The following is a 15,184-nucleotide window of genomic DNA, read 5'->3' as shown; positions in this document are numbered from 1 at the left end:
CACGCCTGTCTTTAAATGTGGTGAGTGGTTCATTTTATCAAACTATAGGCCAATTTCGGTATTAAGTGTAATTAATACAGCATTCGAAAAGGTGCTCTGCAAGCGAATACAGAGCTTTTTAACGAAGTACAATGTCCTCTGTCCAAATCAGCACGGTTTCCGACCCCAAAGATCCACTTCCTCGGCAGTTTTGGTCCTTACACAGCTGATAAACACACCATTACATAGCAACAAACTGGCCGTAGTTGTTTACTTAGACATATTAAAAGCCTTTGATACGGTTGACCACTCGATATTACTGCAGAAAATAGAGACCTATGGTTTAAGGGGGAAAATTTATGATTTAATTAAGAGTTACTTTTCTGGTCGAGAGCAATGCATTGTTACCAGAGACTGTATCTCCGCTCCTCACAAAATCACACTTGGCGTGCCACAGGGCTCTGTACTCGGGCCCCTCCTTTTTTCTCTGTACATCAATGACTTTCCATTGTTTCTGAACTATTCTGAAGCTGTTATATACGCTGATGACACTGCGCTATTTTTTACAGGAGATACATTAGAGGATCTGGAGGGCAAAGTTAACGAGGAACTTAGTAAAATTTCGCAGTGGTTCGTAAACTATCGGCTCACACTTAACACTGAGAAAACAAAGTATACTTTATTTCACTCAAGAAGAAAGAATATTAGCTCTGATAATTTATTTTTGACTTTAAACGGTACGTACTTGCTTAATGCCCCTCACACCAAGTACTTGGGTGTAGTCTTTGAATCGGACATGCATTGGAAGCAACAGATTAAAAATGTTTGCCCTAAAATAGCTTATGGCTGTCATATTTTATTAAGGGCGAGGGAATGTTTTCATGCACCGATTTTACGCATATTGTACTTCGCGTTTGTCCATAGACATTTATGTTACTGCCTAGAAACATGGGGCGGTAACTATAAAACGTATTTAGAATCAGTTTTACGCTTGCAGAAACGTGCTGCTCGTACCACAACCTTTGCAAAGACAAACCGACCCTAGTCAACCACTCTTTCAAGAACTGCGAATATTACCGGTATCAGTTGCATACAAACTAAAGATAGCTCAAATAATAAATACAGTAATAAGAACTAATGATCCATTTCCTCCTACACTGTTTAGATCGCTGCTGAGAGAAACAAGAGCCACCGCTAATAATAGATTTAACCTACCGCCTTGTCATAACACTTACGGTGAAAGGTTATTAGATTACAATGGTGCTCAGATATGGAATGAGATTCCTGATGACATCAAACTCAAACATAATTTTTCGGCCTTATTGAAAAACATTTTTCTCGTCTGTCCAGAACTGTGGGACTAAATACCTTTGTGTTTGGTTTTGTATATTCATAAACCTATTTTTTGTTGTTTTTCAGAATGTGTATGCGCTTTACATATTTGCAATACCGCTATTGTAGTATCTCACATCTTTTTGTACATGTCGTTTGAATGTCTGCCATTTCTTTACTGAATATCTTGTATTTGGACCTTTCACTAGCCGAGCTGGCTATGGGTCCAATCATGTTTTGTTGTATTGCTTTCATATAATAAAATGATGATGATGAAAAAAAAATGAAAAGATGTTGATCCATAAATATTTTCACAAAGAACGGTTAAATTTGTTAATTTACGCTTTTCTTTCCTGTTTGTAGTTGCTTCGGCTGTCTCCCTTAGTAGATTGTACAATTTCTCAACTCCTTGTGAGTCTTGATTCCAGTTGCCAAGCTTTCACGGGAAGTTGTAAGCAATTAGGGGATAACCAGACAGTTAATTAGTGGCACTCATATTGGCTATGGATTTAATGGTTATTACAGTTTCATGAGGGACGCTGTGGCGCATGATTTTATTTTCCATCTTATCTAACCCATATCACTGCTGTATGGTTCCGAGGAACTGCCAGCGTTGCGGTGCGCCGTTACTCGAAGTAATATTGAAGCAAAATGAAAAGTTAAACGCAAGGGGCATTTTCTTCGGCCGCACCTCGTTTCACGAGCACACAGACCAGCTTACTGCGAACTTAATCCCTTTCCTGATCCCGGGATCAGCATGAATTAAAAAGGTTGCACTAACGAAGGAACAGCGACGCCCGTAACCATTGCAAGATATAGTGATAACTCAATGCAGCTTGAGTTAATTGCTCGGGCACCGAATCGATGAGAAAACTGGCCGGCACACCCAAGTAGCTGCCGATAACTAACGCCATCTAAAAGGAGAGAAAGTAAACAAAATGTTGACCGCCGAATAGCTGTAAAGTCTCAAGACTAATTTGGTGGCGCATTAGTAAGTTGTGTGAGAAGTTGTGGCGTGGGCGGGGAGGGGGATATGCCGCCTAATTTGGGAGTGGGCAATGCCCCCTTCCCCTGAGTGCGTGCCTGAATTGCCTTTGCATCAGTACTTGCTTCAATCTCCAACATACTATTACAACCTACTAATCTAATTCATCGAGTACCTATATATTTACGTACCGAGTTAGCCATAACGGCGAGGTACCGGGCAATTTTGCTCTCGCGAAACTTCAAAACCGAGCAGATTTCGTAGTCGACCACAACATGTACTTCTGGACGTATGAGCACAGGTATACGAAGTCCTGCAAGAAGATAAATATCATTAGTCCAGACACTTGTTGTAGGGAAGCGAATGATGAACACAACATTCCGTCACATCATCAAATGCAATTCGTTTGCAATATGCCATAGGAGAAAGCCATAAAAGAACAATGATATGCCTTACCTGCTCCATTTTCCATGTTCAAGAAGCCTGAGCGTAGCACAGAATGTAAATATTTGTCGTCCGATCTGTGCCCCTGTTAGCCTTTTAAATGGCGATTTAATCTTGATCAGTCGTCACCGCATCAGAAAGATAACCCCCGAAAAGAGGCTGTAGACATTCTATGGTCTTAAAATTAAAGGCGACTAATGAAACAGCAAACCAAATGTGAGCGTAGACTGGATATGTGTTTTTGCTTCTGCAATTACGCTGCCTTGTAAGACCTGCTTTTCGAACCCAATCACACTTTTTTTCGTTGAATAGTACTATTTAATTTAGGGTTCTTAAAGGTTTTTGGATATCAATTCAATCAAACGGAATTGACAGTATTTAGGTATATTCGGCAAAGTGGGTAAAAAGAAGAAGCTATATTTCTTCATAGGTAAGGAAAGTTCGCTTCCTAGAAAGCACGGTAAAAAACCACTGAGAATGCACGGTTCTAGAAGTATGCAGAGAAGTCTCTGAGTGTTTCGCTGAAGGAAATTCCAGATGTTCACTGCAAATGCATGTACTTAAGAAGAACTGACCATGCAATATGACAATTAACTCAAATGCACTTATCAACTAGTTTGCGGCAAAACTGCTCACCGGTATTGAAAATCAATCTTGATTCAGGCACTGCTCTTGCGCTGACATTGGGAACCGCTGTGATTGCAAAAAGAAGTGTCATATAGGCTGGTTAATACCACGTATTTGTTGACTGGCTTAACTTGCAAGATGGAATGCGTCCACATTCCATTCAAGTAGGACAGTTTTGTTTGTAAATTTTAGATATATTACAACGCACCTTCAACTCAGAAAGAATCTATAAAGCACTATTTCTTCAATAATAGCAGTTGTAATAACTGTTCATGTCAGCGCAAACAAGCATTAACAATTCCCAGGTAAACATATTCGTTTATCAATCACTACGTTTAGAAGTGCACCGACTTGTTTTATTATAGAGGCGTTCCTGTGATAAAATATTTCCAAGAATGCACAATTGAGCCTAAAATATTAGTTACTTGGGGAAACTCTAACTTCTGGCTACTGTTTTGCACATAACGCGTATTTATTTAAACGTGCATTGCTTGCCGCGCTTTTCTGATTCCAAGCGTAAGTCGTCTGCATGATAAAGAAATGGCGATCTCTATGCACACATGACGTCATTACCATAGTCAATGGGTGGGGAATCTGTTCCATCTGTGGAAGCCACCTCGTACAGCTGGTGAGCAAGTTGACCCCCGTCGGACCTCTCCATTCCTTCCACGGGTTTTATCCTTAACTTGCTTCCGAGGACACCCTCCTGAATTAACGTAAAAAAGAATTCGCAAATTGAACTCTACAAATTGCAACATTTAATATTTCATAAAGCTGCCGAAAGTACAATTGTAAATATTGCCTTTACTGTAGCTGCTCGTGTTCTTGCGCACTAGTATTGTAAGCTGAGGATTATGCTAAAATTGGTTAGCTAACTGTTTGCTCTATCACTCCTCTTCAAGCCATGTGGCTGTGATCCCGCTTAGCTGTACTCTGCTAAGTTTTAAGCTACGGTGATTCTCCTGACTACAGTTAGCATTTAGAAACATTGTTTTCTCGACATTTATGTCCATTCGCTTTCGCAAAGCTGTCATTCTGCTACAGCCATTATCATAGTTCCGTGCTTCCTCCACTTTATAAATTCGGTGTTGTAGGGGAGTGGTAAATAACAATTTTAATATTTTTTTGCTCCACAGAATATACCAATGCGGTAGAAAGTTGGATGAAATATATTTTATTTTTATGAATTGAAGGCCTACCACCCTCAACAATCAGGCACTTAAAGCTGCAGTACAAGACATGCGGAAAGCTTAAACCAATTACACAATTTTCGCAACGTCATCCATATGTGACAGCATAAAATAACAAATGCAAAAATGACATGTACTAACCAGAATATATCTCAACAATAATAAGAAAGAAAAGTGAGGGAAATAAAGCTTAGAAGCAGTTATTTTCCGTGCTTGAAAGAAATGTAGAACTATTATTCTGATGGAAGATCAAGCCGATGAAATGATCGCTTACCTCAGCCTAAGAGGTTGTCCCACGCCACCCGCTCTAGCCATGAGCGCTGTTAGCTAACAGTGACTTCGCTAATTTTGCTCACAAACATAAATATCCAAGACAGCCGCTGCGATGATAGCACTCGGGCAGCCTAATTGGTGAAGCACCCCATGAGGGTGATGTGGGTTCAATTCCCCACCTGCGGCAAGTTATCTTTTTGTCCACTTTCATTCTCGTTCACCATATTTTTGTACATTTAAATTAAACCTTGCAAATAACATCTCACATATTTTACCTGCCTTTAATGCAGTTCACTTCGAACGGTTCCGTTACCACATGCATTTTATTGGCGACACCCGGCAATAACCTCGCGTAATATAGGTAGTGGCTAATGCACCAGCAGCCGCTTTGTACTCTCACAATTGTACTCTCACAACGACACGCTACCATTGTTTCAGATTTGAAACAACGAAAATTTAGCATCGTGCCCCCGCTGTTGTCCTCATGGCTTCGTAATTAGATACAATTGGCACTGTTCTTACAATATTACAGGATACTTCCAAAAAATCACCGCCCAAGCAGTCCGTACCGATGATTAACCAGCGAAGCGGAAACTCACAGTCACAGTGCTTATCCTTGGGTTAATGCCAACGGTTCAGTAAATGACCACTTGGTAGGCTGTCAAATCGTTGGTACGCCATTGCTGCTTGTGCTCGGCTGCACGAGCCTGTTCTTGTGCCCGGGCTGCAACTTCAGAGTGGCGTAGACCAGCTTGTTCCTGGTTCTGCTCGCGGCTTTGGTGATCGAACGCTGTCTGCTCCTCAGGAGTAAGTGTGACGCGTGGCCTACCCATTTAAGAGCCGGATAGCAAATTGCTGCGCGCGAGCTCTGCAGCAACGGAGAGCAACGGCGCCACAACTGGCGCAGCCAATCGCGCATCTCTCTTTCTCTCTTTTATTTAGCGCATTGCGGGGGTGCCGGACAAGTTTTCGGTGTAGAGGTTAAAGACGGGCGGATGGACGAATTGGCTAGCCATGCACAGCTTCATTGTAAAAGCACGAGACGTGGTTAACGAGGCAGTAGTATAACTGCTGTCAAACCATATCGGGTCAGTGCCAGTCTGCAGGTTTTGTGTGTACTCTATAGCAAATCTAGAATAACGTCCATAATATACATACAATACTTAATCCAGCCTCTTCAGACAAATCTACAGACGCCATCTGGTCGGCATCATGGTAAAGATATTTCTCCAATTCAGCCCCCCTCATCTGTAAGAGAAAGTTACAAAAAAAAACTGTTTCAATGGGACACATGTGAGTCATCAGAATGGCAATGAACTAATGAGTCTATGAATTCGCATATCGTCAAAAAAAGTGATCATTCAATAAATAATAAATACACCAAGAAAGATGTGCACCAAAATGGCGTCACAAGTAATAGAAAAAAGGTGCAATTATTTGGAGCTGCGGACAGGCCACCATGTAGTGCATTGCATTAGAACGCATTGACTTATGAACAGTAAATGACATATTTTTTTTAGTTTCAACTCTTTCTATAATTCTAGACGTATAATATAGTCAAGTATGAGTAATAGTGAAGAAGCATAGACCATAGTAAAACCATCGTATAAAGATAAACAACAAATACAGCTTCTTTATGCAGACATCCATTCTTCCAAGAGCAAGAGGTCAAATAAATAACGCACACACAAGCGAAGGTCTCCGAGTAGAGTTCATGACACTCCAATGTGAATACTCTTATTTAATGAGTTATTGTATATTGCTCATTAAGTATAAAAGTGTTCTGTACATTTATAATCGGAAATTGACAAACGTACCTCCAAACTGAAGTAAAGACAGCGTACATTGCGCTTCTGATATAGCAAACGCATCTTATATCGAGTTGTTAGCAGTGATACTTGTTGAAATAGGCCATGGGCGGGAAAATATAAACTTTCATTTTCCTGCTCTTTAAAAGCTTTGTAAACTCTGCCTCAAGAATTGGCACAGCCATGACACGACTAGGCAGAAATAAATATTAGTGAGCACAACGTGGGCTCACAAATGACATGACAGAAACAGAGTACTCCCAAAATTATGCACGTCAAAGACGCTTATCTAATAAATGCTATGCCAAGCCTTTCGCTGTCCTCAGGATATTTAGGGTTTGTTTATGACGAAAGTACCGTTGCCAGTGAACCCGACGTTTCATACCTGTCTCATTTTGCGCACCAACAAGGTGCGACCCTTCTGCTCCAACTAATACGCTCGTTATGAATCCAGCATTGCATTATTGCCGGTATCTGCCACGGTGCTGCTCCTTCTACCCAGCTGCTTCTACCCAATTGCCTTGCGTACTGCGTCACATAATGTCGAACCCTCATATAGCTAGAACACCATCCGAGGTATTCGTGCACAACACATCCAATTCTTCGTTATTTTTTAAAGTCTTTTATTTACAAACACCCATTGATCTTCCCTTGTGCATTCCTTATAATGGTCCCTTTTAAGTTATACAAACTTTACCTTGTATACAGATTCATTTCTACCTGGATGGAAGGCCTTATGTTGCACCGGTAATAAGACATTAGTACCGCTGCTAAGTGTTCACTTATGTAATTTTTGCTAAGACCGCTTGTGATCCACACACTTTCAATTTCGCCTCCACATTGCCCATATGTTCTTTCATTCTCGCAAACACGAAGCACATGAATGAACACGTTGGCGAAACTTGAAGCTAGATGCCTTGAAGGAGATACGAAAATAGACGGAAAACTTATGTTGTGCAATTATTTGCAATGCACAAAATTAAGACGAAAACATTAAAGTTTTTCGCCACATTACATCTAATACGTTCCCCATCGTGATGAATTGTAATATTGCTGTAAAGCACAGTGCTCTCTGCCACATCGCTGCTGATGTCCACATAACGTTTTCGAACACCTGAATAAAGATTTTTGCAAAACCTCTCATGGGCTGACACATTTGAGTTTTCGCCACGCGTAATGCTGCTGTCCCTTCAAAACATGAGTTTCCTTCAAATTTTGAGTTTTCTTAAAACATTCGGCAAACTTCCTGTGTAGTTCGTAAAATATGCTTTCCAAGGCCGATAACCGCGTTTGGTCATTTTGAGTTGACATGCGCGGTGCATACAATGCGCGCTAACGATTGCGTATGCTTCGTATTACATCCCGAATCGCTGCGCTAAAAGCTTAAATTTCAAACCAAACGCCGTTTCTCCTTTTCCTCGCGGGCTGGAGTGTCAACGTCAATCGCACAAGTGCGCCAACGTACATCCTAGTTTTGTGGCACGACTCATAGTGACACGTGACTTCGATAATTATTGAAGTCCACACTAGTCATTTGCTTACATCTGGCTCCAATATACAAATAAAGTTTCGAGAATCAACAAAACATACACACCGTGTGTCTGCGTGTTTTTGTTTTACTTCGTACCATACCAAGAAAGTTGCTCTTCCATTTCATCAGCTTGTTCACACGTCGTGCAGTAGCGCGCGCAGAGAACGAGACTACGTCATTTTCTGCAGCGTTCCAGCGCCGCCATCGTGTTCTTTCATCCTCTCGCGCATGCTTCAGTGCTCGTGGTTGTGACTCTGACTTGTACCGCTAATCAGCTGTTCTTGTACAGAGCGCGCAAAATGGTCCGCTGCTAGAAACGAAACAACCGCAACTGCTCATTCGCGAGACCGTCAACGGTTGTGCGCCATTGAGCGAAACCGGGAGGGAGAGAGCGCGAGAAAATAGGAAATTCGGCAGCATGTTACTCTCCTGTAACACATGAAGGTGAAAGCCTGTTGCACGTACACGTGGTAATGCATTAAGGTATACGATCGGACAGGTCAGATTTCTTGCAAGACATTACGAGCTGCAGAGAGAAGTAAACGTATCGCGTTGTAGGTCGATTTTTTTAACGGCACATGCGAGCACCTAAAGTGTTTTTCGTTTTCCCTTTTGTTGATTCTTTGTTTGTTCTTTTTTTCTTCTTTTGTTGCTTCTTTCTTTAGTTTGTTCATTCACATTCAGCAATTACGTCATGGCTTGCTTAAGGGGGTATGAGGCATTCCGGACGAAGAGATTTTTTGTATCATAATTTGGCAACACTGGACTAGACGCCGCATTTTTTATGTAGGAGCCATTGCAACGAGTCACTTAAGGCCTTTGCCTTAAAGAGATGGCGAGGCCCATGACGTATTCCTCACGTGATCCTCCGGCTCTGGTATGGGAGAACGTAGGGAAGGAATTGCGCTTGCCGAGATTACAAGGGCAGGAGGAGAGAGTATTTGTGTTGGCGGCGACGCTCGCCTCCTGCAAACATGGGTTTGTGGCACTTGAGATATTTGTATTTGTGATATTAATTAACTATCTTGAAAAAAAGATGTTGTGGTAGAACAATCCTTAGAGGGCAAGAAACAACTTTCAGCATATAACCAAAATATGTCATGTGCCTTCGCGAGAGGACTTTTAGGAGAGCTGTGTGTCAGATTAGTTTTCGGCAATTATAATGCTGACCGAATGAAATGTGCGTACAGTGCCGTCTACTGCTGTGTAGGGCACGCGAACGGCCATCTTCGTTCTGCGGGAAGACAGCTGGAGACGGTTGCTGGGTCCGAGATAGCATGCCCAGGAGCATGTGCGGTCTAATGAACGTGCAATCTTGACCATTTTGTATTTACCCAGATGTGATCCTACAGTGGCGCTGACACCAGCAAAAACGAAAACAAAATGCCGAGTGCCTGTGGCGCTGTACGAGTCCAGGTGCTACCAAATTAGGAAGGCCCCCTGAGGTTCTACAAAAGGTACACCCTCACTAGAAAATGAATTGGCCTCCCTGGGGCAATATTTGCCCACTACATCTCGTCATGACTCATAGAATTACCCCATGGCCCTCAGTTCCCTGCAGCTGCGTAGCACTTGACCCAGGTGGCGGTCAAATCTGTGACGTGGCAGACGGTTTCTTAAGAATCTCAGGACACGGACAGGCCGCCACTGGAATCTGAACCTGGCAACGTTCAACACACGAACCCTCTCGAGTGAAGCTAGATAAACAGTACTATTTAAATAACTGTCAGGCATTGCGTGGGGTATTACTAGCCTTAGTAAAGTTGGAAGAACTGGCAAGGCTTACGCAGTGCTTACCAACTGCCGCGTCCTTCGCTACAGAGAGCTTCCAGATAAGAAACAATGCGGGGTAAAATTGCCAATCTATGAGGACATAGCTTGACACATTGACGAGTTCTACACCATTAGTGAGAGGGTTGCAGTAGTCGTAATAAAGTTGAATAGGAGGTATAGAATAAAGGTAGCACAAGCATACTCTACGACCTCTAGTCACGATAATGAAAAGAACACTTTTATGAAGATCTTGAATTAGCGATGAATAGTCATGGCGCGCTTCAACGATAAAGTGGGGAAAAAGCAGGCTGGCGAATAAGGAATCGGCAACTACGGCAGTGACTCTAGGAACACTAGAGGAGTGATGTTTGTGGAAGTTGCGGAAAAAAATAAGCTCCGAGTAATGAATACCTTCTTCAAGATGCGTTGCAACAGGATGTGGACCTGGAAAAGCTCCAATGGAGAAACAAGAACACAAGTAGATGTCATACTCTCTGCCTATCCCAGCTTAGCGCAGGATGTAAAAGTTTTAGCTATGATAATGCGCAGTGATCATAGGTTAGTCAGGGCTAGGATTTCCCACAACATGAAAAGGGAAAGAGGAAAATTATTCAAGAAAAAACAGGCCAACCCACATGGAGTAAGGGTAAAAGCCGACAAGTTCAGGCTGGTGCTCGCAAACAAATATGCAGCTTGAGAACAGAGAGATGAAGCTTACATAGAGGTAATGAATGAAACCGTAACGAGGCTGGTTTTGGAAGTAGCAATAGCAGTGGGAGGTAATGCACTAAGGCAACTCGCAGGTAAACTCTCCAGAAAAACTACGGACCTAATAAGAAAATGACAAAGCATGAATGTGTCCAACTTATGAGAACAGATACAATTTGCGGCACTGACAAAATTGATCAACAAGGTGAAAGAAAGGGATATTCGAAATTATAACGTCAGGAAGGCTAGGGAAGCAGTGAAAAAATGTACGCAGCATGAAATCAGTGAGAAAATATCTTGGTATAGGACAAGCCGATATGTATGCAGTGAAAGATAAGCAGGGTAATATCAAACGCAATTTCGAAGATTTAGTAAAAGCAGCGAAATCATTCTATGCTGACGTGTACTGTCCCCAGAGCAGCCACACTACATCTATTCGAAGTAGTAATGGACAGGATGCAGCGGGTCCTTCTAAAGCAAACGACGAACTTAGGCTTTGCAGGACAGGACCCGGTGAAAAGCGGCAGGTGAAGATGAAATAACAGTCGATTTAATCAAAAATGGAGGAGACATCGTGCTTGAGAAGCTGACGGCCCTCTATATAAAGCTGTCTCATGACTTATTTATACTAACAATGTTATTCTATTATAATATAACTAATCTAGAAAAAGGGAGACGTTAAAGAGCTGAAAAATTATAGGCCGATTAGCTTACTTTCGGTATTGTGTACTGTATTCACCAAGACAATTTCCAGTAAATTAACAGAACTCTGGACTTCAGTCAACAACGAGAACAGGCTGGCTTCAGGAAGGGATTCTCTACAACGGAACACATCCACGTCATCAATCAGGTCATCGAGAAATCTGCAGAGTACAATCAAAGAATACAGGCGGCATACGTAAATATCTTGCGAAATCTTTGCAATATCGCCACAGCTGCCTTGGCTCTCCGCAAGAAAAATAGAAAGATACCTACAAAGAAAGGCCTCAGGCAAGGAGACGCAATCTCTCCAAAGCTATTCACTGCATGTTTGGAAGAAGTAATCAAGCTATTAAGGTGCGGATGCCTTGGAGTAAGGATCAAGGTCGAATATCTCAGCAACCTTCTGTTTGCAGATGACATTGTCCTGTTCAGCAAAACTGGACACGAGTTACAAGAAGTGATTGAGGACCTAAACAGAGAGAGTGTAAGAGTGGGGCATAATATTATTATGCAGAAGACAAAGATAATAATGAACAGCCGGGCAAGTAAACAAGAGTTTAGGATCGCCAGTCAGCCTCTAGAGTATGTCACGAAGTACGTTTACGTAGGTCAATTACTCTTAGGGAGCCATGATCATAAGACAGAAATATAAAGATGAATAAAAATGGGTTGGAGCGCATGCGGCTGACATTTGCAGCTTCTGAGTGGAAGCTTACCATTATAATTAAAGTAAGGTGTGCAATCAATGCCTTTTACCGGCGCTGACTTATGGGGCAGAAACTTGAATAATGATAAACAAGCTTGGGAACAAGTAAAGACTGCGCCAAGAGCGATGGAATGAACAATGCTAAGCATAACGCTAAGAGACAGGAAGAGAACGGTTCCAATTAGTGAGCAAATGGGGACAGCCGAGATTCTAATTTACATTAGGAGATAAAAATGGAGCTTGGCGGTCCATGTATTGCGAACGATGGATAGCCGCTGCACCACTAGAGTTGCAGAGTGGGTACCATGAGAAGGCAAGCGCAGTCGAGGGCAGCACAAAAGTAGGTGAGGTAAAGAACTTAGGAAATTCGCAGCCACAAGTTGGAATGAGTTGGCGCAGGAAATGCGTAATTGGAGATCCCAGGGAGATGCCTTCGTCCGGCAGTGGACAAAAATAGGCTGATGGTGATGATTATGATGTTCCTAAGTGCATTTGTTAACTCGAGCCGTCCGGAAGCACGCTTCATTTGTTTTCGAAAGAACCGGCGCTTTATCAGCCCGTTTGCTTAATTGTATGACATCTCGCGTGCTGCAAGCGTCCTCGGACGAAGTACAGAATAGGGTAAGCAAAGGCGCTTTTCAACGTCGCCGCTCGTCAAATGAAGTTCTGCATGTCTGTTAAGCTGTGCATGGTCCTGGGCACACTATCTCGGGCGCAGCAACTGTCGCCAAGTGTCGCCCTCCAAAGCAATGCCGGCACTCGGAGATAACCGCTTGCGGGATTTTTTTTTTTTTTTTCAGGGCTCCGTGGCGGTGACGAAATGATGTTTTTGTGCAGGCTTTGAGCTTGCCTCTGTTTTGGTTTGCTAATCTTTTAGCCTTTACACAATAATTGGTTAGCTTTCTTTTTCCTCTTTCTCTCTTTGTCGGTCGTGTGCGCGAGTGTGTTTCGTGCATATTTGGTTTTGAAAGGTAGTCAGAGCATCCTTTCACGCCACGTGCTTCAAGAAGTGCAACCGGATGGGACGTTAAGTCTTTATCGCTTTTAAATAGTAGCTTGGAAGGGGCAGGACTATGAGCTATTAGTGGTTTTACTGGGTGTGCTTTAGTATCGGGAATATTGCCTTGCTAGGAAAGTGAGATCATGGCCGCGTGTTTGAGCACGTGCGAAAACGTGTGATACCTTAGGTCCGTGCGGCATTGACTGCTTTTAAAACATTGATGAGGATTACTTCGAGGCATTTTAAGGATTTAGATTCTGTGCGTATCGGCGTTTGCTAGAAGACATGGGCTCGGCATTATATTAGCATTATAGTATTTAGTATTTGCATTAGGAAAAGCCGTGCAATACATGGCAAGAAAGCCGAGAAAGTGTGCTGTCTACGGGGACTCCATCAAGGCAGACGCGCGACGGATGAGAATGGAGAGAGAATCGACTCACTTGGCACACTCTCTGATGTCGATGCTAGTCTGAAAAAAATGAAGGCTTTCCAGGATGAGCTTGTCAAACAGGTCGAAGAGCTAAAGAATATCTAAATTTAGAGCGTGAGGCATGGAAAGTAGGGAAAAAAGACTTCAAGCAGCCGAGGGAAAGTTGAACAGGACCACCGTTGCGATCGAGAATCGTGGTGACAATAGCACGCAGTCCCCCGACGTTACAGGAGAGGGAGTGTCAGCAAAGCACGTGGAATGCATGCAACATGAGGAGGGGATAGCTGAAAAGAACGGCACCTACGTTGAGGCCGCCAAACACAAAAAGAAAGTAGCGCAGGGGTCAATACCCCTTGTCAATTCCGAATCACGCGAAAAAGGACACATGGAAGCAGAGAGAGGTAGCAGAGAGTGAAATGGTGATCATCGCCGGTGACTCAACCTGTCTAGGTGCTCGGAACCAATTGTTGAGAGGGTGAAAGGCGATGAAAGAGTGGCGGTAGGCACATTTCCAGGGCGGACACTGGCTTCTGTCATGGAGCGCGCAAAAGCAAAGCTCGCGGAAGAATGCCCACGTGCGCAACCTTGTCATAGTAGCAGGTGGGCTAAATGTAGTCCTAAAAAGGAAAGGGCCAAGACTAGCCCAGCGCTTGGCGAAGGGGGTAAACGACTTACGCGAGCTGTCCCCTCTGGCGCAGATCGTGGTGTGCACGGAGCCAGAGGTGCCTGTACGTGACAGTCACGTACAAAGAGCCGTAGTAGCAGCTAATGAGGCTAATGGAATGGTTTCGAGGTTGTCGAAGTAAACAGGGAAGTGAGAAGGTGTGGTGGTTTTAACGAGGCGGGATTCACTTCAATTACACGCTCGTACGTGAACTTGGCTGGCGACTTGCTTCTCGCGCTGTTGCTTTTATAGGGGGCCCACGGGTGCTCAAGAGGCCATAGTAGGTAGTAATGAAGAAGGTCGCCTAGCGGAACCTTAGAATAGCATCGCCATCTATAACACAAAAAGAAGGAAAACAAGAAAGAGAGCTCCCCACGCACTAGCCTACATCAGCATGCAGTGCGACAGAAGAAAGCAAAAGTTGGCATGGAGTGAGAAGTAGTGAACTAGCGAACAAACAGGGGTGCATACGCTTACAGAGACGCACCTTAGAGACTCGGAAGAGCCGCCAGTGATTGAGAATTATGTTTTGGAAGGGTGCAACAGAACTTAGTCGGAAAGAAAAGGAGGGGGCGCCGGAATGCTCATCTATCAGGGAGCCAAGTGGAAAAGAGTAAATTCAATATCTCAAGAACGTCTTTGGTTACCAGGTACAATGTGTGGAAAAAAAACTTTGTTGAGTGTAAAATATTTTTGAACCGAAAGTAATTGCAGAGAGAATAATCAAGAGTTTGTGGATTGCGTAAGGGCTGATATAAAGGCTTTCGGTCATGATTGCAAAATTATCCTCTTAGGTGACATGAATGCCCACATACGGGATCTTGATGGTGATACCGACAACAACCGGAAGTCAATGCTAGATCTTTGTGCGCAACGTAACCTCGTTATTATGAGTACAGGTGCCTAAGTGTGAAGGGCAAATCACGTGGGAAGTGGGAAACCGGCAATCGACCATTGACTACTATCTGATGACAGAAGGAATTCACGATAAGTTGAGAGAAATGATCATTGGCGAGAGAAGGTATAGTAGCA

At 43.1% G+C, this 15,184-nt stretch overlaps 1 protein-coding gene across 1 annotated transcript in view; it reads right to left on the bottom strand.

Annotated features, from left to right (window-relative positions):
- Nucleotides 1-15,184, bottom strand: part of LOC126537834 (venom metalloproteinase BumaMPs1-like) — a 114,495-nt gene that overhangs the window by 81,586 nt on the left and 17,725 nt on the right. The window contains exons 3-6 of the mRNA XM_055074471.1: nucleotides 5,989-6,078; nucleotides 3,941-4,073; nucleotides 3,377-3,433; nucleotides 2,488-2,609 (exon numbers count right to left, since the gene is read on the bottom strand). Of these exons, the coding sequence (XP_054930446.1) occupies nucleotides 2,488-2,609; nucleotides 3,377-3,433; nucleotides 3,941-4,073; nucleotides 5,989-6,078 (402 nt within the window). The remainder of the gene's footprint in view (nucleotides 1-2,487; nucleotides 2,610-3,376; nucleotides 3,434-3,940; nucleotides 4,074-5,988; nucleotides 6,079-15,184) is intronic.

This window comes from Dermacentor andersoni, chromosome 4 (genome assembly GCF_023375885.2).
Source record: "Dermacentor andersoni chromosome 4, qqDerAnde1_hic_scaffold, whole genome shotgun sequence".
Taxonomy (NCBI): domain Eukaryota; kingdom Metazoa; phylum Arthropoda; class Arachnida; order Ixodida; family Ixodidae; genus Dermacentor; species Dermacentor andersoni.
The sequence above is the reverse complement of the archived record's forward strand: the minus strand, read 5'-3'. Positions and strand labels throughout refer to the sequence as shown.